The following is a 24,630-nucleotide window of genomic DNA, read 5'->3' on the forward strand; positions in this document are numbered from 1 at the left end:
GGTCAAGGTATGCCTCATTAAAAGGTGAGTAACAGGGTGCCCGGCTGGCTTAGTCAAAGGAGCACGCAACTCTTGATCTTGGGGTTCAAGGCCCACACTGGGTGTAGAGACTACTTAAAAGTAAAATCTTTAAAAAAAAAAAAAAAAGATGACTAGCAAACAGGGCAGTGTGGCAGGAGCAGAGTGAGCAAGGGAGGCAAAGACAGAAGATGAGATCAGACAGGGAAAAGGGGCCAAATGATGGAGTACCTTACAGACTGAAGTTTTTACTCTCAGAGAAATGGAAAGCCAACGAAGGATTTTGAGCGGAGTGACTTATGTGTTGAAAGAACACTGGTGGCCTCTGTGTAGAGAACTGCATGCGCAGGGATGTTAGCAGGGAGACCAGCTAGGTGTGTAAATTCAGGGATCTGGGCAAGGGATGATGGTGGCCTGGTCTATGGGGCAGGAGTGAGAATGATGAAAGGAGGGCGGATCCTGAATATATTTTGAAAGGAGAACCACCAAAATTTCCAGACTGAATCAGGAGTGTGGCATGAAAAAAGAAGAGCTAAGGTGAAGCCAGGTTTGGGGCCTGATCACTAAGAAGGATGACATTGCCATCTCCTGAGACAGACATGGCTGGGGGCAGAGCAGGCTTGGGAAGGGGTAAGACTTCAGGGTTGGACATGTTAAATCTGAAACACCTAGCAGTCATGCAAGTAGAGATATTAAGTAGGTAGGTGGTTCTGAAAGTCTGGTAGAGAATTTAGGAAAGAGGTCTGGGTGAGAAGTACAAATTCAGAGTTACTGGCATATATACAATGTCTGAACTCCAGAGACTGGATGAAACCACTGGGCGGGATGAGTAGATACAAAGACTAGGCAGAAGCCCTAGGACACACTGATACTAAGGGCCAGGTGAAAAAGGAACCAGCGAAGACACGAGGGGGTGATGGAGAGGGAGGAGGAAAAACCAAAGAGCGTTACGCTTCTAAGAATGAATGAAGAAAAATGGGATAAGGAGAAGCCATAAATATGTAGCCCAGAAACAAAGCAAAACAACTCTCAGCCAAAAGGGGCAAATAATAAAAACTGAAGCAGTTGCCACTAACGATGTTTATTTAGAAAGTTAGGCCTCACCTAAACTCATCTATAAGATTTGTACTCTCACAATGGAGATTAAGAAATGGGCGGGCTAAAAGAAAGATCATTTGACAGCTTTCAGGAAGCAACATGATACTTCATCTTTAAAAAGTCAACTAGGAAAATATAAGACCTCCAACCAGGCTTTAAGAGCAAGACTGACACAAAGCGTACATATTCTCTCTCAAATCATCATGTATAGTCTAACAGGTCAAAATCTTAGAACTTTTTACTTAATCATTTCACTGTACTTTTGAATCTTCAAAGAAGACCTAGATAAACTAGTTCCCTAGTTGATTAAGTAAGAATCTGAATTTAACACCAAATCTTGTGCTCAAGGCCCAACTCCAATCCTGTGAAGCTTTTACTAACCATTTTTCCAAATGGATATCATCTTTTTCCTTTGAATCTTTTATAGCCCTCACTTAAAAACCACTCAATTGGCAATCACATGGTCTTTAATGCTCATTTTTATACCAGAACTGGATAGTGCTTTACATGCATTTTCTCTAATCCTTACACCAATGCTACAAAATTGGGTTTATCCCTATTTTATATATGAAGAAACTGATTCTCACAGATGTTATTCAAGATCACGCAACTAGTCAGGAACAAAACCCAGATCTGTCTTACCGCAGAGCCCTTACCTTTACCCAAGATACAACACTGCTTCTGGAATAAATGTGCCACATCAATAATTACCAATCACTATTTCTGTGACCCAGAGCAAGTTTTTAAATCTTTTAGTTCCTCAGTCTTTTCATCAGTGAAATGAAGGTGTTATAAGTACTTCAATGTTGTGAAGATTAAATAAGATAATATATGTAAAAATTACCAGCTACAATAGCTTTTATTATAACATTTACTAGATTCTATGCTCCTTTGACAGTTTCTTATACCTCCCATGTGTATTCCCTTCAACACCCAATAAAGGGTTTAATACGAATTGAACATCATCTACTTGTGTTTGGGAAGATGACGGGAGACTCCTTTTCCTCCTCTAAGGGAAGCCTGGATGCATGAACCCTGGGTTACACAGGTACCCGCAGTCCAAACCTTCATTTACAGCACAGTGACAAACACCGTGCACCCATCAAACACAAGATTAAAACAGCCCACGTGGCATTTAACTGGCTGGTGTTTCCTCTCCAGCATGGCTTTTGGTGCTATACCAGTTTGACAAAGAGAAAATCACAAATGAAAAAGAGCAACACGTCTGTAAGAAAACACGCCTGGAAGGAGGGAAAGGAGAAAAAAGTCCCGGCTTTATCAGAGTTAACAGAGACCTTATTGTTCTGATTTACAGCCTCCTGATGACAAACTAATCATCCCTCATTACGAAATCTGATTTACTTTTAAGAAGTCAACAGCCAAGAACATTTTTATTAAATTTCCTTAGGCATACTCATTTCATTTAACATCTCTGAATGGGAACGGGAAGTCACTTAACGTCTTTGCTAATGATTCATCTGTTTTCCAGCCTGCACAAGGTGAGCTAATACTGTTTAGTTTGCCCACTTCACGGGTTTTTTGTGAAGGTCAGATAAAATAATATATGTGAAATTATTTTACAGATTATAAATATGTTACCAGAAATGACTACACTGTCACCTACCACTTGTCCTTAGGTAAGTGTCTGGTAGCAACAAAACTGAGATATTGAGTTCTCTGCATATGCTCACTTTGTAGTACCAAAGAAGAATTTTTTTAAAAATCTCTCATTTTGAGGACACCACAAATGTTTTAACCACAGAAGCTACAGAAAAGATAGTTGATAAAGGAAACTCTTCCACAATGGATCTACATTCTAACAAAAAATAGCTTCAGATGGTTTAGATAGGCTTTCCTAAAAGTGCGAAAATGGACTATTAGGTCAAGATGCAGTCACATTCTACATATGTGACAGGGGTTGCATACTAGGTCATTTTACCTAGTACCTCAGTCTCTGCAAAATGCCAAGTGACTCAGAGTACTAAAAATTAGTCCTTCTCCCTGCCTCCCATCGGTCATCCCAGTGACTTCTTCAGCACTTGTGGCAAAATGAGAATAAGAGGAATTGAAAAATCAAAATTATTCTTAGATCCAGGACTGTTTACCATTTCTCCTCCTGTTTCCTTGACTTAATTCCTTTCTGAATTCTGCATAGGAACCCACCAAGAGTTGATGACATAGTTTACTAGCAGACTCCCTGAGCCCAGAATTCCCTGAGCTGTTACCAACTTCCACCAAAACTTTAAAGAAAAATTGCATGAATGTCCGAAAGTTGGACTGTAAATACATTTTTTAGCCACAACAGTAAGAAAAAAAGGAAGAAACATAATAAGCACTTTGAGCAAATTTTGCCAGGGGCAAGTACTTCAGATACTGCTAATTCTTGTATCAGTATAAAGAGGCTTAAATTTGCCTCTGAGATAGACGTAAACAATATAAATTGTTTGAGCCCTTGAATTCTTAATTTCCTGTGAAATCTTGTTCTCCCCACATTTGGCATTTGCTAACAATTCTCTCACTTCAATAATCCTCTAAAAAGAACTCACATTTTCCCAGAAGTATCCTACAAGTAGAGGTAATGCTTCTTTGTGCCAAGCCCATTGGCTTTTACAGTTTAGCTAATTTCTGTACCTTTTCATCAAAAAATAATTTACTGATGTTGGCAAAATCATTGCACCATCTTTGTCCCTGATTATGATTTATAAGCTACTTAAAGAAAATGTGACCTATTAAGTTTCTGTTTTGACATTTGTTCTAGTATTTAAGCCTTCCTCTTTTTTTTTTTTTTTTTTAATTTTTTAAAGTTGTTTCTGTTTATTTAGGTTTGGCAATTTTTAAAACACCAACGCACACCACGAAGCGTACCTTCTATCTAATGATCTGACGGGTGTGCTGACCTTGTCTTAAGAGACCCTGAATTTCAAGAGTCGCTGAATTACAGCCAGGATAATGTTTAAGGCCAAGTTCAATGTGATCTCTCTTGCTCTTCTAAGAACTTTTCCAGTATGAAATCACGACATCCATTACCAGCAAAGCCAAAGAGGCATACTCACCAAGTGAACATAAGGCACAAAGTATCCAAAAAGTGCAAGTGGTATTCCAGCTGCCCAAACCGCATAAGCTGTCACCTTGAAGATGGCAAAATTGAAAATTTTTTTTGGAGGACTAAACTTCCTCCTGGAAAAGAGGGAGAATCTGTTGCCTCCTTTGGTTCCACTCTCTTTATCTTTGGCATTTGGAACAAGAGGTCGGTAAGTAAAGCTAGCCAGAAAGAGGACAAACATGAAGATGCAGAGGACCCTCAGTGTGTAGAAGAGGCCCACGCTGTCAGTCAGAAGCCTTAAGAGGAAAGGCAGCAAAATGGTGAAGATGCTGCTGCCGGCGGTGACAATGCCGTTCACCAGTCCGAGGCGCTTCTTGAAATAGTGTCCCAAAATGACCAAGGAGGGCTGGTAGGCAAAGGAGCAGCCACAGGCAAATATGACTCCATAGGTAAGGTACAGAGGCTCGATGGAGCTGTGTAAAGATGAAAAAGATGAAGAGTGCTTTCATTATTCGTATTGAGGGCTTGGCAGAACAAAACCTCATAGGAAAGGGGGTTTTAGTTCATCAAAATATTTTATACAAATAAAGGCTTACCAAAAAAGAGGTGAAAAACTTAATATATCAAGAATATGCCACTGAAAATACTTTAATTCACCCTGAATGGATAATAAAATGCCTCAAGTATATGAAAAAATGACCGGAAGGCCATCTGTGATTTTGTTCCTCTTCCGCTTTCCATGGATTTCAGGTGACCCAAGCAGCACTCGGTAAGAACTGCTGTGCTCTCCACCACTCAGGAAGGACAGGGCCAGGAATCACCACACAGTGATTAACCTAACTAGCAAAAAATCTCATCTCAAAAAAAGTTTTGAACAATTATCATTTTACAATAGCAATTCATTATTTTATTGAGATTTCCCAGGCACTTACTAAGCAATCTATTCAAAGGAAAAGCTGCATTTGACATTTTCTCCCCAAAGTTATGTCAGAAACATTTGCACAGAGAAGCAGTTGTACCTCATTTTTGTTGGCCTAAGGGCTGCAGACCAACCTTCGCCCTGTACTGCACTGTTCTCAGTGTTGTGCAAGATAACAAAAAATTATATTCTGATTGCAGAAAGACTAAGTGAAGTGTGTTATTAGTGATCCCACCTTGTAAGTTTTAAGGCCATATAGACTTCAAAAAAATAATAAAGGATTATGAATTTTATAGTTTAACCAAAAATAACTTAATTACACATCTCTTATGAATGTAAAGGATTGTATTATTACATACTTTGAAACAATTAAGGTAAGGAGTAAAAGAAAACTGTAAGTTTTTTCTTTTGAAAAGTCTATTCAAAAGGCTATATATCAGTAGTAAAGGCAAATTATTTATTAGAAACCAACACAGATAAAGTTGGTTAATAATTAAATTTTGAACAATAATACTAGTCTAGCAATATGCTAAGGTAATCATAAGGAACTCTAGAATCTGATAAAATCAAGGCATGTTGGCAATCCTCTCTCTAAGATGCCCTTCCCCCTCTAGTCACCCACAGCTAGCATAATCTCCAGAAGAGGGCTAAGAGTCACCCCTGAGCTTTCCCAAATTAATTTTACCTCATTCTGATCATCCTTTCCTGAATCTCCACTCTATTCCATAACATATATTTAACAACCATATGTTCCAGGTACTTGGTAAAAAAAAAAAACCTAAAAATGTACAAATGCCCTGCTTATAATCTGCTTAGTGAAACAAATAATAACATAGAACAAAATAAAAATAATATTTCATTCATTCTTCCTCAGTTTTTCCACATAGCAGCAGTTTTCCCGATAACTGCTACTTATTTCATGGGGCGCCTGGGTGGCTCAGTTGGTTGAACAACTGCCTTTGGCTCAGGTCATGATCCCAGTCCCACATTGGGCTCCCAGCTCCTTGGGGAGTCTGCTTCTCCCTCTGACCTTCTCCTCTCTCATGGTCTCTCTCACTCATTCTCCCTCAAATAAATAAATAAAATCTTTTTTAAAAAAATAGTACTGACAACAGTATCATCACGAACATCTATATCCGAACAATTATTCCACAATACTGTAAAGCTGCCAGGTGGAAACCTAGAGAGCCATGGATATAAATCGGAAACACTTTCTTGCACTCTATTTTAAATACTAAATGCTGGGTGATACTAGCTTCGTATCTCCCCCCACCCAGAGTACAGCACATCAGCAGAAACGATGGCATTTTCACTGCTCCTGAGTCTCTCTCACTTCTAAATTTTCACCTCAGTAACAGCTCGTTCCAACTGCTGAAGTCTGACAACTGAAGTGCAGTCTAAGTCAGTAAGTAACAATTGTGTGTGTAAAAAGGATTCCTAGCAGGAAACAGATGTGACCTAGAGCTGCTAGAAGGCTTTCCTAAGAAGGCAGAACTTGAACTACAGGAAAGTGCGTTCGACCCCTGGAATTTATATCACATCTCCCCTTGCTCCTATGAAAGCTCTGTAGCTTCTGATCAGTGGATTAAAAACACAATTGAACGAAAAATATGAGAGCGCTGCAAGCAAAAGGTTTCTAATTATGAAGCTCTGACTTGCTACTCCGGATAACACTGTTTAAGTCATACTGCTTAAAGCTTATGCAATGAAAAGGAGGATTTTTTCCTCGTAAACAGCAAAGTTTCTGAAGGAACAACTCTGTGGTAACTAACAGCTCTTGAAAAGCATCATGAAGAACCAAGGCCTTACCTTACAAAAGAACTGGACATGAGTCCAATGAATCCAACAGCGGCACCCACGACAGCTGTCTTCCGACAACCAAACATGTCTGTGAAGACACTGGCTATTGGGCAGCAAAAGAAAATCATCCCCATGGACAGAGAACTTACCCATGCTGTAAAAGAGGGACAAAAGGGACATTATGATACAGCAAATGGCATTTGTACTTATCCCAAAGGATATAATACATATTTAGAACAATGTTAGTACAAAAAAGGTATTACATTTTGGAATGGGAGGGAGTTGGAATAAATCAGAAGCAAATCTGAATCACAGCTCAAAGGACTTGCCAGTACTAATTATAACTAGCACAGCCATTATTTATGTTTAATTGAATTCTTGAAAAGTTTGTTTTCTTAATCAAATCATTCTTCTAGGACGCAAGCACTATTAATATCTAACCTGTTATCTACAGTTTTAAGCAACTTCTACTTTTTTTTTTTTAATGAGATATATGTAGGAATGCATGCCTATGTGGTCAAACTGAAGAAATGGTGACCACTGGAAGTCAGGATAGTGGCTAACGCTTAGGGGGAAGAAACAGAATTATAATCATTGGGACTGAGTAGTTAAGAACTGAACATCTGCCTACTAGAGTCTGGGCTTAGTTCTTGTGCTAAGAGCATCAAGACATACATAGGTAGTCTATTTGTTGACCTGGATAATAGTTTCTGGGTGTCACTTTATTTGTGAAACCACACATACATTCTTTTTTCCTTTTTTTCTGAAAGTATGTTATAATCACACACACACACACACACACACAAGAATCAGAAGTCATAATTTCCTCTCCTCACTCTGTAAAAAAACTAAAACAAAAGGAAACCCCCCCCCAAAAAAAAATGAGAGAGAGAGAAACTAATACTGAATACAAATTAGGGCAACTTTCTGCCAAAGAAATGAGTAATCTCATAAGATACTAAGTTTATAAATTCTTCTTAAAAAGTATTAAAAAAATGAATGGAACCTAAGTAAATGTGGCTAAACAACAAACAGATTTAGGTCCAAATCCCTTGACTACTATATATTCTTAGGCAATTCACTCCCCCCGAGTCTGTTTGCTGATCTTGAAAGAGGATCTAACACCTATTTTTTCCCCAACCCCAGCTTTGTGTCTGTTCCTGACGGCTTCTCCCCTTCTCTAGCGGCCATACCCTCTGACGTGGGTACGGGAAAGAGAGAAGCCGGGACAAGGAAGGCAGATTCCATTGTCCGTGGTCCTGCCCAAACACCTGTCTGATCATGTTTGAAGCTGACTCTTTTTTCTCAGATGTACTTTTGTGGGTTCTCCAGAGTCTCACCTCAGAGACCTTCTGGCTGTAGCTCCACTGACAAGGATAATTCATTTTCCTCCTGGCTTTCTTGCTGTCACTTAAAAGACCAACTATCAATAGAGCTTCATGGTCCTTCTAGGCAGTCTATCTGGGCAGGAATCAAAACAGCTCCAGGGGCGCCTGGGTGGCTCAGTGGTTTGGGCTGCTGCCTTTGGCTCAGGTCATGATCTCAGGGTCCTGGGATCGAGCCCCGCATCGGGCTCCCTGCTCCGCAGGAAGCCTGCTTCCCTCTCTCTCTCTCTCTGCCTGCCTCTCTGCCTACTTGTGATCTCCGTCTTTCAAATAAATAAATAAAATCTTTAAAAAAAACAAAAAACAAAAAAAAACCAGCTCCAGACTGCCCCTCTCTTCCATGAGGCCTGCCTCTGATGTACAGGAAACATTCATGTTGCTTTGCCCTGACAAATGTGGGAGTGTAGACAAACTCCAACACAGACACGTCTTGGACAGCTTTGCCTACGGGAGCAGTTACCCAGTTTTAGTTTTCTCCTTGGATTTCTCAGGGGACTCAGACCCCAGTCCTCTGTATCCCCTCACTGAAGAGAACTCTTCAAATCTCTAAATGGTCCCTTTCAAGTTCCCCTCACTTGATACCAAGTGAGAAAGCATGCACCCCTACTTCTCCCATATGCTAAAAAGAAGCCACAGCATAATTTTCTGAAAATGTTCTTCCTTGACCTGTAAGTGTACTTCTTAGAGCTTTTAGAGCCTCTAACTTGTTCTTGAAATAGGTCACTTTTGAATTTCACTCTATTGTACTTTAGTGCCTTGGCTAAAATTCCAACAGCACATTCTGTTATGATAATAATCAGCAGATTAGGGTAGGTCCATCTTCTGATCAAATTCAAGAAGATACTAATTCCTGAATGAATAATGACTTGCCATTGTTAACTCCTAAAACTTCTAGCTTTTATAACATTTTAACATGACAACCCAGAGAATGCAAGGTCTTATGTTATGATACACATTATAAGTCTGTGATTATTATTAATAAAAACTCAATAAAATTTTGAGGTAATATATTTGCATACTCAGAGATGATCTCATTTAATCCCCAAAACATTGTAGGTAGATCCTCTTATTAAGTTCATTTAACAACTGAGAAACTGAAGTACATAGTCACTGTACCGAGCATGGTAAAACTTTTATTTAAAAAATGTGCAGGGGCACCTGGGTGGCTCGGCGAGTTAAGCCTCTGCTTTCAGTTCCGGTCATGATCTCAGGGTCCTGGGATTGAGCCCTGCATGGGGGGATGGGGTGGGGGGTGGGGGGTCTCTGCACAGCAGGGAGCCTGCTTCTCCCTTTCTCTCTGCCTGCCTCTGCCTACTTGTGATCTCTCCCTCTCTGTCAAATAAATAAATAAAACCTTTTTTTTTTTTTAATGTGCAAACAATGAATCACGGAACAATACATAACATAACATAACGTAACATAAAAATAAATAAATAAATAAAGCAAACTAGCCCAGTCCCTCGATGGAATTCAACCAAATACCTGCACAAGGTTTCCTATTATTGTTGAGAAAACAAATCTTTTTCAATGGAAGAGGTGCTATTTAAATTATAGAATACAACATTCTCTCCCTTCCTATTAAAAGTGCCTATTACCTTCAAGGCACTATCCTAGGCTGTTGAGAATACAAAATAAACTAAGAGATTTCTCTACCTTCCAATAATTTTCAGTCTAGTAACATATATGCAAACAGAAGTCGAGAACACCACACAGAGGGGCGCCTGGGTGGCTCAGTGGGTTAAGCCTCTGCCTTCAGCTCAGGTCATGATCTCAGGGTCCTGGGATCTAGCCCTGGATGGGGCTCTCTGCTTGGCAGGGAGCCTGCTTCCCCCTCTCTCTCTGTGTCTCTGCCTACTTGGGGTCTCTGTCTGTCAAATAAATAAATAAATAAATAATATTTTTTGAACATTTAAAAAATATATTTTTAAAATATTTTTAAAAATATTATTTATTTTTGGGGATCAAACCCCATATTGGGCTCTCTGCTCAGCAGGGAGCCTGCTTTCCTTCCTCTCTCTGCCTGCCTCTCTGCCTACTTGTGATCTCTCTGTCAAATAAACAAATAAAATCTTAAAAAGAAAAACCATTAAAAAAAAAAGAACACCACATAGAATGTGATAAATGCCTTAAGAGATACAGATGTCAAAAAATGTATAATAAAGTCTTTAGAATGTGTTTGTATATATATGTGTGTGTGATATTATAGAGAGAGATATCCAAGAAAGGCCATGATGAGAAATCTTTTCAAAAATACCAGGAAGCAGGACGCCTGGGTGGCTCAGTTGGTTAAGCAGCTGCCTTCGGCTCAGGTCATGATCCCAGCGTCCTGGGATCGAGTCCCACATTGGGCTCCTTGCTCGGCAGGGAGTCTGCTTCTCCCTCTGCCTCTGCCTGCCATTCTGTCTGCCTGTGTTCACGCGCTCTCTTTCTCTCTGACAAATAAATTAAAAAATCTTAAAAAAAAAAAAATACCAGGAAGCTTTTTCCCATTCAGATCCTTTATTTCCTACTCCATACCGAGAATCAATCCTCAGCTCTCGGTATATGGACAAAGGAGAATGCACATCACTCAAAGGAAGTGTTAGGTTTAATATATAAGAAGATTTTCCTGTACAGGCACCTGGGTGGCTCAGTCAGTTAAGCGTCTGTCTTCAGCTCAGTTATGATCTCAGGGTCCTGAGACTGAGCTCTGTGTCCTCTCCCTCCGCCCCTCCCCCCCATGCTCTCACTCTCTCAAGTAAATAAATAAAATCTTTAAAAAATAAAAAAAAAGGGGCGCCTGGGTGGCTCAGTGGGTTAAGCCTCTGCCTTCAGCTCGGGTCATGGACTCAGGGTCCTGGGATCTAGCCCTGGATGGGGCTCTCTGCTCGGCAGGGAGCCTGCTTCCCCCTCTCTCTCTGCGTCTCTGCCTACTTGGGGTCTCTGTCTGTCAAATAAATAAACAAATAATATTTTAAAAATAAAATAAATAAAAAAGAAGGCCTTCCTGCATATTAAGTAAAATAAAGGTGTTATAATTATGCAGGTATAAATGACTGCAAGGGCAAAGTGTTTACAATCAAAAATACTCAAAGGGAAGAACTACTATGGCTAGTTTAAGGTTGATACTCTTTTGCCCTTTTTCGGTAGCCCCAACCCACATTTCCACTTGATCTTGGCCTCTTTCAAGATATCTTTGTTCTGGGGGCGCCTCGGTGGCTCAGTGGGTTGTGATCCCAGGGTTCTGGGATCAGCCCCGCATCGGGCTCTCTGCTCAGCGGGGAGCCTGCTTCCCTCTCTGCCTACTTGTGATCTCTCTCTGTCAAATAAATAAATAAAATCTTTTAAAAAAAGAAAAAAGATATCTTTGTTCTGTAACAATTCAATACTGGTCTAATAGCTTTAAATAAAATGCAATAATACTATACAAAACTGAGATTAATATATAAAATATTATTTAACAAAGTCCCAATGACTCTTGAGGCATAGAGCTGTCTGGCAGCCACATAAAAATTCAAGAATGAGTAGACTGTATTTGACTTGACAATTTCATTGCCACCCTAAATTTATTTAGTAGTTATATTTCCAATGAGGAGTGGTTTTTAAGTTTTTTGCTTTTGGGACACTTAGGTAGCTCAATCAGTTAAGCTTCCAACTCTTGATTTTGGCTCGGGTCATGATCTCAGGGTTGTAAGACTGAGCCCTGTGTTGTACTCTGTGCTCAGGGAGGACTCTGCTCAAAAACATATATGAATAAATAATGAACCCACAAAAATCACAGATTTTGTGAAAAACATTAACTTACAGATCTAAGACACTCAAAGAACCTCCTTAAGCAAACCACTCCTAGGCACATCAGAAACTTCACAATGCCAAAGATAAAGACAAAATTTTGAAAGCAACAAAAGAAAAAAATGACCTATTATATCCAAGGAAAACAATAATACCATTATCAGTTGGTGACTCATGAGAAACAACAGAGGACAAAAGGCATTGGAACTGTCATATTCAATGTGCTGAAAGACAAAAAACTATCAACCATGGATTCTATATCCAGCTAAACTATCCTTCAAAAATTGAAAACAAACAAACAAACAAAAAAAGAAAACAAAATAAGAACTTTTTAGGTAATAAAAACAAAGAATTTGTCACTAGGAGATTTCCCCTACAAGAAATATTAAAGGAAGTGTTTCAGGATGAAGGGAAATGATACCAGCTGGCAACCGCGTACAAAGGAAGGACTGAAATACACATACACATGCTTTTTCTGCATAATTTCTTTACAAAAACTTATGGGACTATTTAAAGCAAGTTATAACATCATATACTTATATACGTATAATATAATATACTTACGATAACAACAGCACTAAAAATGGAAATAAATATTATATACTATTCCAAGTTTCCCATATTCTATCTGAAGCAATTTTGTATTAACTTAAGATGCATCTAGGTAGCTTAAAGATGTATATTATAATCCCCAGAGAAAGCATTAAAAAAATAATACAAAGATATATTGCTAAACAGCCAAGAGAAAAATTAAAATAGATTACTAAAATTGTTTGATTAATACAAAGGAAGGCAGAAGAGAAGGAACAGAAGAACAAAAAACAATGAGACAAATAGAAAACAAATAGCAAAATGCCAGACCTGTATACTGCCATATCAGTAATTACATTAAACAGAAGTAGACAAAAGACTAAACAAATGGCAAAGATGATCTGACTAGATTTTAAAAAACAAGAACCAATTATATCCTGTTTAAAGAGATACTTTTAGAGACGCCTGAGTGGCTCAATCAGTTAAAGCAGCTGCATTCATCTCAGGTCATGATCCCAGAGTCCTGGGAAGACCCACATCAGGCTCTCTGCTCAGTGGAGAGCCTGCTTCTCCCTTTCCCTCTGCCTGCTGCTCCCTCTGCTTGCGCTCTGTCAAATAAATAAATAAAAATCTAAAATAAAATAAAATAAAATAAAGAGATGCTTTTAAATACAAATACACAAATCAATTGAAAATAAAAAGATGGGGGGAAATTACCTCATGTAAATAACCCTAAAAAGGCTGGAATGGCTCTACTCATTTTAGACAAAACAGACTAAGAAAAGAAGTATTACTAGAAACAAAGAAGGATATTTTATAATGATAAAACTGTCAATGCATCAGGAAGATATAACAATGATAAACTTCTATACATTCAATAACAGAGCTTCAGTAATACAGAAAGCAGTAAAATTTGATCCCTCCTTTACACCATATTTAAAAATTATCTCAAAATAGATAAAACTTAAATGTGAAGCTGAAAACTATGAAACTTCTAGAAGAAAACACTGGAGGAAATATTTGTGGCCTTGGGTTAGGCAATAATATCCTGAATACAATATTAAAAACAATCCATAAAGTAAATGTCATCAAAACTAAAAACTTCTCTTTGAAAGACACTTTAAAAAAAATATATTTTATCTACTTATTTGACAACGAGAGAGAAAGATCACAAGTAGGCAGAGAGGCAGGCAGAGGGGGAGGGAGAAGCAGGCTCCCTGCCAAGCAGAGAGCCCGATGTGGAGCTTGATCATGACTTGAGCTGAGATCATGACCTGAGCTGAAGGCAGAGGCTTAACCCCCTGAGGCTTAACCCACTGAGCTGCCCAGGTGCCCCAAAAGATACTTTATAAAAAATTTAGTTGTTTATTTATTTGAATTCAATTACCATGTATTATTGGTTTCAGACGCAGAGGTCAGTGGTTCATCAGTCTTATATAATATTCAGTGCTCGTTACATCACATTCCCTCCTTAATGTTCATCACCCAGTTACCCGTCTTCCCCAACCCCTCTCCCCTCCATCAACCCTCTGTTTCCTATGCTCAAGAGTCTCTTATGGTTTGTCTCCCTCTTTGATTTCATCTTGTTTTATTTTTTCCTCTCTTCCCCTATGATCCTCTGCCTTGCTTCTTAAATTCCACATATGAGATCATATAATAGTTGTCTTTCTTTAATGGACTTATTTTACTTAGCATAACACCCTCTAGTTCTATCCACATCATTGCAAATGGCAAAATTTCTTTTTTTATCTTTTTTTTTTTTGATGACTAAGTAGCATTTGATGACTGAATTGCATATACATACATACACATACATACATGTAAACATATACATATACAAATTGGAACTGTCATATTTGTCAATGGACTTCTGGACTCTTTCCATAGTTTGCTATTGTGGACATTGCTGCTATAAACATGGGGTGCACATCCCCTCAGATCAATACATTTGTATCTTTGGGATAAATACCTTGTAGTGCAATTTCTGGGTTATGGGGTAGCTCTATCTTCAAACTTTTGAGGAACCTCTATACTGTTTTCCAGAGTGGCTGCACCAACTTGCATTCCCACCAACAGTGTAAGAGGGTTCCCCTTTCTCTGCATCTTTACATCTGTCATTTCCTGACTTGTCAGTTTTAGCCATTCTGACTGGTGTGAGGTGGTATTTCATTCTTTTGATTTGTGTTTCCCTGATGCTGGGTGATGTTGAACATTTTTTCACGTGTTTGTTCATATCTTCTGCCCATTTCTTGATTGGATTATTTGTTCTTTGGGTGTTGAGTTTGATAAGTTCTTTGTAGATTTTTGGATACAAGCCCTTTATCTGATACGGAAAGACATTGTTAAGAGGATGAAAAGACAACCCACAAACTGAGCAGAAAGATCTGCAAATTATATATCTAATAAAGAACTTAATACCTAGATTATATAAAGAATTCTTAAAACTCAATAAAAAGCATGCAACCCAACTAAAAAATTGGTAAAAGATCTGAAAAATCACTTGACAAAAAAGATATGTAAATGGAAAATATGTATATGAAAAGACATTCAACATCATTAGCCATAAGGGAAATGTAAATTTAAAAAACAATGAAAAAAACCACACACATCTATTAGAATGGCTAAAATGATCACTTCTCGGCCTTTTGGCTATAATCAAGGAGAGCAGAATGACAAAAATGAAAAGAACTAATCATACAAGTGCTGGGGAGGACATAGAGCAACTGAAACCATCACACACTCCTACTAGGAATATAAAATTGTTCAATCACTTTGGAAATCAGTTTAGGAATTTTTTTTTTAAGTTAAACTATCCCTACCATATGACCCAGCCATTCCACTCCTAGGTATTTACCTAAGAAAAACAAGTATACAAAAACTTGCATACAGACATTTATAGCTTATTTCTAATAGTCAAAAAATAGAAAGAATATAATGTACATTCATATAATGGAATACAACGCAGCAACATAAAAAGGAGTGAATTCCTGATAAATACATGACAAATACCAAAATAATCACATTCAATGAAAAAAGATTGAAAAAGGACATAAAGTATGATTCCATTTATACAGAACTCTAAAAAATACGAATCACTGTCTAGTGACAGGAAGCACATCAGTGTTTACCTGGAGGATGGAAGAGCTAGAAGAGGGATTACCAAGGGGCACAGAAAACCTTTGAGGGTGATGGTTATGTTCATTAGCTTGACTGTAGTAATGGTTTCACTGGTATATACATATGACAAAACTCATCCAATTACATACTTTAAATATGCAGTTTATTACATATCCATTATACCTCCATAATGCTGATTAAGAAGTGAACCTACATGGCAAAAAACAGATGTCATAAAAAACAAACACATAAAACCAAAAGAATTAGACAAATTCACAATCACAGCCTGTGTATTTAGCACATCTATCTCAGTAGCAGAAATAAGAAGACCCAAAAAATCACTAAAATATAAAAGTCTGAGGACACTATAAACCATTTTAACCTGACACTTACAAAACACTATATCCAACAACAAATGCCAAGAAAAGTGTTAATCGCCAGTGAGGGTGGGGTTGAGAAAGATGGAAAAGAGAACATTCCTGAAATGTCTCCTAATCCACAGAAAGTACATGCACAGAATTGTCATTCACTCCTCAGGCAATCCTGTGAGGTATTACTTTCATTTTAAAATGGGGGGGAAGCTGGATGTGAGATTAGGGGTCCTAGGCAACTTGCCAAGGTTATATAACTACGGTGGGATCCAGGTTAAAAACACTAATACGACACACTCATGGTGCCTGGGTGGCTCAGTTGATTAAGCGTCTGCCTTTGGCTCAGGTCATGATCCCAGGGTCCTGGGACTGAGCCCCTTGTCAAGCTCCCTGCTCTTCCTCTCCCTCTGCCGTTCCTCCTGCTGTATGTTCTCTTGCTCTCTCTCAAATAAATAAAATCTTTTTTTTTTTTTTAATTTTAAATAAGGAAGACATGCCCAAGAGTCCTTCATTAAAAAACACCCACCATGCACCCACAGCCAGGCATCATGTTTGAAGTTGCTAAAAAGTTAACCCTTCCTGGAGAAGCTCACCATCTAGCTAAATTAAGACAAAATCCAGACCTTAATCAAGATGGCACAGTGAATTCACAGTTCCAGACATCACCCTCTGTTCCAAACACAAAGTAATGATATAAATAGTATATATAATACATAATATATATATATATATTATATATATATATATAATATATATATAATATATATACTAATAGATTATATATATAATAGATACAAAAAAGACCTAGTCATGGGCTACAGACTACCTGCAAAAAGGGATGGGCTAAGTTGGGCCTGGTTCTGGAGTCCAGGTCTGGAAGCAGGCATTGACCATTGTTAAGAGGACTGAAAGCACTCCCTGTGAGACAGAAGAAAGCCAAGCTCACTGACAAAGGCCGAGCTGGAATGCCTCCACACCTTGCATTAAGGAGACAGGAGGCACGGGAGGCAGGGAGGCAGGCACGAGTAAGCTGAATGGGAATTAAAGGAATTAAGTGATTTCTATCCAGATTAAAGATTTAGAATCCTACAAGCCTCTAGGGGAAGGGAGGCTACAGCCTTAGACTCCTGAGTAGGCCTGATAAAATTGGCTCTCTGGCTGGTCTGCGAGGTTTTTTAGTGTTACTATGGAACAAGAAGCTTAAAAGATCTTGTTGTAAACTGGGAATTTAGGGAGCCTGGTAGAAGACCCATAGGTAGAGAGGGTAATCAAACAAAACAATATACCTCCCAGCCAGAATGATTCTGTAAACTTAAATTCCAAAAAACTGAAGCCAGTCCCATGCTAACAAAAAATACCAACAAATCACCAATTAGCAAATACAGTCACTCCAGATGAAACTAATTTGGAGTGACTCCACTCCAAAATGGATATGTTTAGAACTTACAAAAAATAAAACATTATTTTCATTTAAAAAACAAAAACTATGAAACACGCAAAAATAAAACACAGGAAAGGGCATTAAAAAAAGAGTATTGATTAGAAATTCTGCATATGTTTTCCACCTCGCGGCTGCAAACTGCGGCTTAAAAAAATCAAAGAACTAAAAAAAAAAAAAAAAAAAAAGAAATTCTGCATATGAAAAAATAGCCACAGAAATACAAAAATTCAATACACTGAGGAAACTTTTTATTTCAAATTACAACCTCAATATGAAAATTGTTTTTTTAAGATTTTATTTATTTATTTGAAAGTGAGTGAGAGAAAGAGAGAAGGAGCAGGAGGAGGGACAAAGGAAGAGGGAGAAACAGACTCCCTGCTGAGCAGGGAGCCAGACATGGGGCTCAATCCTGGGGCTCCAGGATCATGACTGAGCCTAAGGCAGACATTTAACCAACTGAACTACCTTGGCACCCCGCCACCCCTCACTGCCCCAAAAATATCTTGAACTCATGAGAGAAAAATATTTCCAGACACAGGCACAAACCATGAAGAAAAATACGGATAAAAATTACAATTCCTATGCAAAAAAAGACACTAAAACCAAACCAAAAGAGATGAGCCACAGGATGGGAGATCACCACAGGGCACGTAAGTAGTAAATTATTATCATCTTACATTTATAAAGATAGATTATAAATCAATAGAAAAAAAGACAATCCAATAGGAAAATGGGCAAAAGAGTTCAGAGGAAATATACAGAAAAGAAAACCCAATAGACAATTGACTTTTACAAAGATTAGTAATCAGAAAAATGCGAATTAAAAGAATAATAACAGACCATAATTTGGCAGCAAATAAGAAGTCTGACCATACCAAGTTTTAGTGAGGCTATCGGAAAATGGGAACTCCTATGCATACTAATAACCATTGTGAATAGCAATTTGGCAACATTTAGGAAAGCCAAGGACATGCATACTCCACATTCTAGCAATTCCACTCCCAGTTATGTACTCCAGAGAAATTTTATACATGTGCATAAGAAGACATGAATAAAAATGTTCACTGAAGCGTTGTTTGTAATAGTTTAAAAAAAAAAAAGGTAACAACCTAAATGCCCATCAGCATTAGAATAAAGAAATGTTGGTGTTTATACCCAAGGGCATATAGATTCACACATGTAGTAATAGTATAAAACATGACAGGAATAATAAAAGCAAGTTCAGCAAAGTGATTACCTCTGGGAAGGCATAGATGAAGATTAAAATGAAGAACAGGTACACAGGTAACTAAAATTGAGTCTAATACTTTACATTTTAAAAAGGAGAAAATATTAGAATCTGAGTGCTGAGTAGTAGTTATATAGAATATGCATTTGTTGTATTATTCTCTATATTTTTTTGTTTGTTTGAAATATTGAATAAATAAAGATAAAGTTAGGGGTGCCTGGGTGGCTCAGTGGGTTAAAGCCTCTGCCTTTGGCTTAGGTCATGAGCTCAGGGTCCTGGGATCCAGCCCCGCATCGGGCTCTCTGCTCAGCGGGGAGCCTGCTTCCCTTCCTCTCTCTCTGCCTGCCTCTCTGCCTATTTGTGATCTCTGTCTGTCAAATAAATAAATAAAATCTTAAAAAAAAAAAGAAAGAAAGAAAGATAAAATTAGTTTTCAGATCCTTAAAATGTTCCTCACAAGTATTCCTCTAGAATACCAGAGGAGATAGAATAACTTTATTAAAAAGAGCTAACACACGGGGCACCTGGTTGGCACAGTGGGTTGAGCAGTCAACTCTTGGGTTTCAGCTCAGGTCATGATTTTGGCCCATGGAGGTCTCCAGGCTCAGTGTGGAGTCTGCTTGAGATTCTCTCTCCCTCTCCATCTGTCCCTCCCATCTCTCTCACTAAAATAAATTTAAAAAAAAAAACTTTTTTAAAAAGGACTAATAAGGAAAACAATTTCAAACTCCTTTTATTTGTAAAGCTTACAGTAAATTGGCAGACTATTCTGGCAAAATTGAAATCTTCAAAATCCCATATATTCCACTGCTCTGGAATTAAAGCTTCTCTTCACATTATATCATTAGTAGTTCTTTTAAAACATCAAATATATATTTAGATAAATATTTAAAACATTGAATTAAAAATACATCAAATAACATTAGAAGAGCTATTATCTGGAAATGATGGAGGCATCACTTCTGTATAGCCATTTCATGGTGCTCACAGATGAGAAAGACTTTGGGAGGGGGGAGCATTTTAAGTTCACAGGTGCTGGCAGTTAGGAGTATAGTTTATTTTTCTTTTTTAAGATTTCATTTATTTTATTTGACAGACAGAGATTACAAGTAGGCAGAGAGGCAGGCAGAGAGAGAGAGAGAGAGGAGGAAGCAGGCTCCCTGCTGAGCAGAGAGCCCGATACGGGACTCAATCCCAGGACCCTGAGATCATGACCTAAGCCAAAGGCAGAGGCTTTAACCCACTGAGCCACCCAGGCGCCCCAGGAGTATAGTTTTAACACGTGCTGTGGCATAGATCTGCCTTAAAACTACAGATAGTTTGAGGTTGTATTTTATGGTTTTGTTGATACTGTAGAGCTAACCAGTATTTACAAATCTTGGAAACCACATTCTCAAATAAAAATACCCATGTCTTATCTCAACAGTAAGATTAAAAACTTGAGACTTCTCTACTTTCTCATTTATTTTTTTAAAGATTTATAGAGGGAGTGAATAAGGGAGCATGAGTGGGGGAGGAGGAGAGGGAAAAGACGGAGCAGAAGCAGACTCCCCAATCAGCAGTGAGCCCCACACAGGGCTTGATCCCATGGCTCTGAGATCATGACCTGGGCCAAAACCAAGAGTCAGATGCTCAACTGAATGAGCCACCCACTCACCCTTGTCTCCTCTAATTTTTTAAAAGTAAGCTTTTTAGAATAGTGTTAGATTTGTAGAAAAATTGTGAAAACAATACAGAGTGCCCATATATTCCACATCCAGTTTCACCTATTATTAATATCTTACATTAGTATGGTACACTTGTCACAATTAATGCATTGATACATTATTCAGTCTATACAAAATCCATACTTTATTCCTATTTCATTACTTTTTACCTAATGCCATTTTTCTGTTCCAGGATACCACATTATACTTAGGCATCCTGTCTCCTTAGGCTACTCCTGACTGACAGCTTGTCTCACTTTTGTTTTTGAAGACCCTGACAGTATCAGGGAGTACTGGTCAGGTATTTTGTAGACTGTCCCTCAACTGGGATTTGTCTGATATTTTTCTCACAATTAGACTACACTTATGAGTTTTTTTGGAAGGAGGAGCACAGAAGTAAAGTCCCAGTTCATCACATCGTATCAATAATACATAGTATTGGGCAGCTGGGCGGCTCAGCCGGTTAAGCAACTGCCTTCGCCTCAGGTCACGATCCAGTCCCAGGATGGAGTCCTGCATCAGGCTCCCAACTCAGTAGGGAGTCTTCGTCTCCCTCTGACCACACCCCCTCATACTTGCGTGGGTACGCGCGCGCGCGCTCTCTCTCTCTCTCAAATAAATAAAATCTTTAAAACGAGAATACATATGGGGCACCTGGGTGGCTCAGTGGGTTAAAGCCTCTGCCTTTGGCTCAGGTCATGATCCTAGGGCCCTCGGATCAAGCCCCACATCAGGCTCTGCTCAGCGGGGCACCTGCTTCCCTTGCTCTCTCTTTGCCTGCTCTCTGCCTACTTGTGATCTCTGTCTGTCAAATAAATAAAATCTTGGGGTGCCTGGGTGGCTCAGTGGGTTAAGCCGCTGCCTTCAGCTCAGGTCATGATCTCGGGGTCCTGGGATCGAGTCCCGCATCAGGCTCTCTGCTCAGCGGGGAGCCTGCTTCCCTCTCTCTCTCTCTGCCTGCCTCTCCATCTACTTGTGATTTCTCTCTGTCAAATAAATATATAAAATCTTTAAAAAATAAACAAATAAATAAATAAATAAAATCTTTTAAAAAAGAATACACAGTATCACAGTATGATTTATCACTTTTGATATTAATCTTGGTCACCTGGACGAGGTAGTATTTGCCAGCTCTTTCCACTATAAAGTTTACCTTCTTTCCCCTTTTCTCATACTGCATTCTTGGAAGTCACCAAGCACAACCCACACTTACTTCCTTGAGGACAAAGTATCTATCTCCATAGAGTATTTAGAATTCTCCTGCACAGGAGATTTGTCTATTCTCTCACATTTACTTATTTACTCAATCATTTATATCAGCATGGGCCAGTGGGTATTTATTTTATACTTTGATTTATAATCCGATACAACTTACTGATTTTGTTGGCCATGGGGAACTCTTTCAGATGGCTCCTGTAACCCTTTGATATACCCCGAATATTGTGGAGGAGGGTTTTTTGGTGGATTTTGCTTTGTTTTTTGAGCACTTCCTGGCTTTCTGGTACTGTAAGATGCTGCAGGCTCATCTTATATATTCTAGAAGCAGCCACTTCTGTAAGGAGCCCTGGTTCCTTTTATAGCATGGTATTCAAAATCAAGACTTGGGAGCTTAGTGCGCTTGTTTCTAGGCTTCTAGGCCCTCTCAGGTCAGAGCTAGGTAATGCATGTATGTACATCAACCCCTGTGTATACACATTTCTAAAAGTACTTCCTGTACATAACCATCCAGATCTATATTGAACTAAACAAATTCCTATCAATTCCTACAACCCTAATCCATTATCACATAAATCTTCCCAGCCTTCTCCTTTGCTTGTCTGTAACCTTCCACTCCCACAGTGAAAAATCTCAGAATTTCCTGTATTTCACCTCAGAAAGCTACACAAGTAAAAGGAGAAATGAACTTATGCTTTCAGAGGATATGAATTCTCCAAATAACTATATTTTTCTATTTGGTAACATCAAGATTCAGTAAATGAAGAACTTTAAAGCGACATTTCACTTTGGATAAACATCCAAATGTTCACATCCCAAAATTTCCAGGTCAAAGCATACATAAAAACTAGTAACACTTGTACAGACCACTGAGGTAAAATGGACAAAGTTGCTCATGGCTGCAGACAATGGCTCAAAAACCTGGGACTCGGGAGTGCTGAGGGGGCTCAACACTGACACTCCCCTGTAGCCATTCACTTCACTTGGGAAGCAGTGAACTGACGTAACATGGCTCTAACAACTTGAGATTTCTGGAATCGTGTATCATGTACTTCTCCAAAAAAAGAAAGAAAAGAAAAGAAAACAAAAGAAAATAAAAGAAAAGAAAGAAAAGTCATGAGTTCCAGGGTTAAATAATTTGCAGTACATCATACTCAGATCAGCTGCTGGGTCCCCAGGGTTCATCTGTAATTTACAGCTCTCAGAAATTCAAAGTGTAGTATACAGATAGTTGAGTTTGTGGGGTTTTTTCTTTCTACTCTTAACTTAGGTTGACAATTCTAGCCTCTAATGCAAAGTCCTCCCTCCGACTTACTGAAACTCACACTAAGTGTAACGAACATTTGAGGCGCCTGGGTGGATCTGTCAGTTAAGCATCTGACTTTGGCTCAGGTCACGACCTTGGGCTCCTGGGATCAAGCTCCCTGCTGAGCCCCATGCTTCTCTGTCTCCTCCCTGCGTGTGTTCTCTTGCTCTCTCTCTCTTAAATAAAACCTTTAAAAAGAAAAAATAATGATCATTTTCTAACCTTGCCATCGTTCAAAGTAGAAGATAAAACCCCGCAGCCCACATCCATAAGGCTAGTCACACAATTAACTGTGAGTCTGCTTAGGCTTCTCAATCTCCATGAGAGAATGCTGACCTGACCGTCTGCTAGTCTGATCTTGAGGAGATGAATCCAGTGTAATTCAAAATAAAACACCCACAGTACAAGTCCTAAACTCCCAGACAGCTCTTGTCAAAAGCCCTGTTGGAAGCAATGGCATTTGAAGATGGTGAAATTGTGCGGCGTATCTCCACATTATCCTTAGATGAGGCCAGACCTGGAACCTGTGAACTCGGTCAGACCACACTGGCCCCTGGCAGCACTGCTTTCAGAGTTGTCTCTTGATGTCACAGCCTCTTCTGTCATCGAGAGACACTTAGAGAAACTGCCCGATGAAATCCTATATTACATCCACCATAAAGGTAATGCCAACATTCCTTCAGTCCTCAGTGCTTCCTACAAGAAGCTAAGGGTTAGGAAACCCTTCACTTGCTTGAGTAATAGTAAATTTTCTCCTCTTTAACCACCTCCATCATGCCTCCCTTTCATTCTGGTTGCCAGGAAGCCTAGAGTCGTTTTTGTTATTGCCTTATAACAATACAGGCCCTTAATGGTTTACGTATTAATTGGGTACTATTGTTTCCCCGGGTCTTAACCACCCACCATGTATTTTCAATGTTCCTGATTTCTTATTTTCTATTCCTATCTTACCATTTTATTTGTGTAGTGTTCCATCCTTCTGAAAACCACCTCAAATCCTTCATGGAATGAGGTAGCACATTTTAATACACACATAATCCTATTATTACTATAGTTGTTTAAACCTGGCCATAATGACAGGATTAATGGCCTATGGTGAGCAACTTGGTTAAGAAGAAATTTTTTTTTTACTACATTCTTATAGAAGATATTGAAAAATATTCTCCAAAATACAAAAGAAAATGAAAATAAAAATAAAAATAAAGATAAAAATAAACAACCATTCTTTCCCCGAACATCATTTTCTTATAGGCTACTAATGGCATAATTTTAAATTCTAGGCCATCAAGAAAAATACTTTCCTAGTTAGATCCCCATCAAACATCCGTTTTCTCTACAGCCATTTCTGTGTATCACTTCACCACCATGGTGAACTTTTATCTCTTTTTTTTTCCACAACAACTATACAGGTAGGGGCGCCTGGGTGGCTCAGTGGGTTAAAGCCTCTGCCTTCAGCTCAGGTCATGATCCTGGGGTCCTGGGTCGAGCCCCGCATTGGGCTCTCTGCTCAGCAGGAAGCCTGCTTCCTTTCCTCTCTCTCTGCCTGCCTCTCTGCCTAATTGTGATCTCTATCTGCCAAATAAATAAATTAAATCGTCAAAAAAAAAAAAAAAAGAAGAAGAAGAACTATATAAGTATTGGTGACACTAAGAATTAAAATCATACCTAGTAACCATCAGTA

At 38.7% G+C, this 24,630-nt stretch overlaps 1 protein-coding gene across 1 annotated transcript in view; it reads right to left on the reverse strand.

Moving 5' to 3' along the window:
* Positions 1–24,630, reverse strand: part of SLC16A10 (solute carrier family 16 member 10) — a 130,407-nt gene that overhangs the window by 48,326 nt on the left and 57,451 nt on the right. Inside the window, exons 2-3 of the mRNA XM_082731963.1 lie at positions 6,888–7,032; positions 4,170–4,632 (exon numbers count right to left, since the gene is read on the reverse strand). Of these exons, the coding sequence (XP_082588089.1) occupies positions 4,170–4,632; positions 6,888–7,032 (608 nt within the window). The remainder of the gene's footprint in view (positions 1–4,169; positions 4,633–6,887; positions 7,033–24,630) is intronic.

Source organism: Mustela nivalis (assembly GCF_964662115.1).
Source record: "Mustela nivalis genome assembly, chromosome: 5".
In the NCBI taxonomy this organism is placed as follows: Eukaryota; Metazoa; Chordata; class Mammalia; order Carnivora; family Mustelidae; genus Mustela; species Mustela nivalis.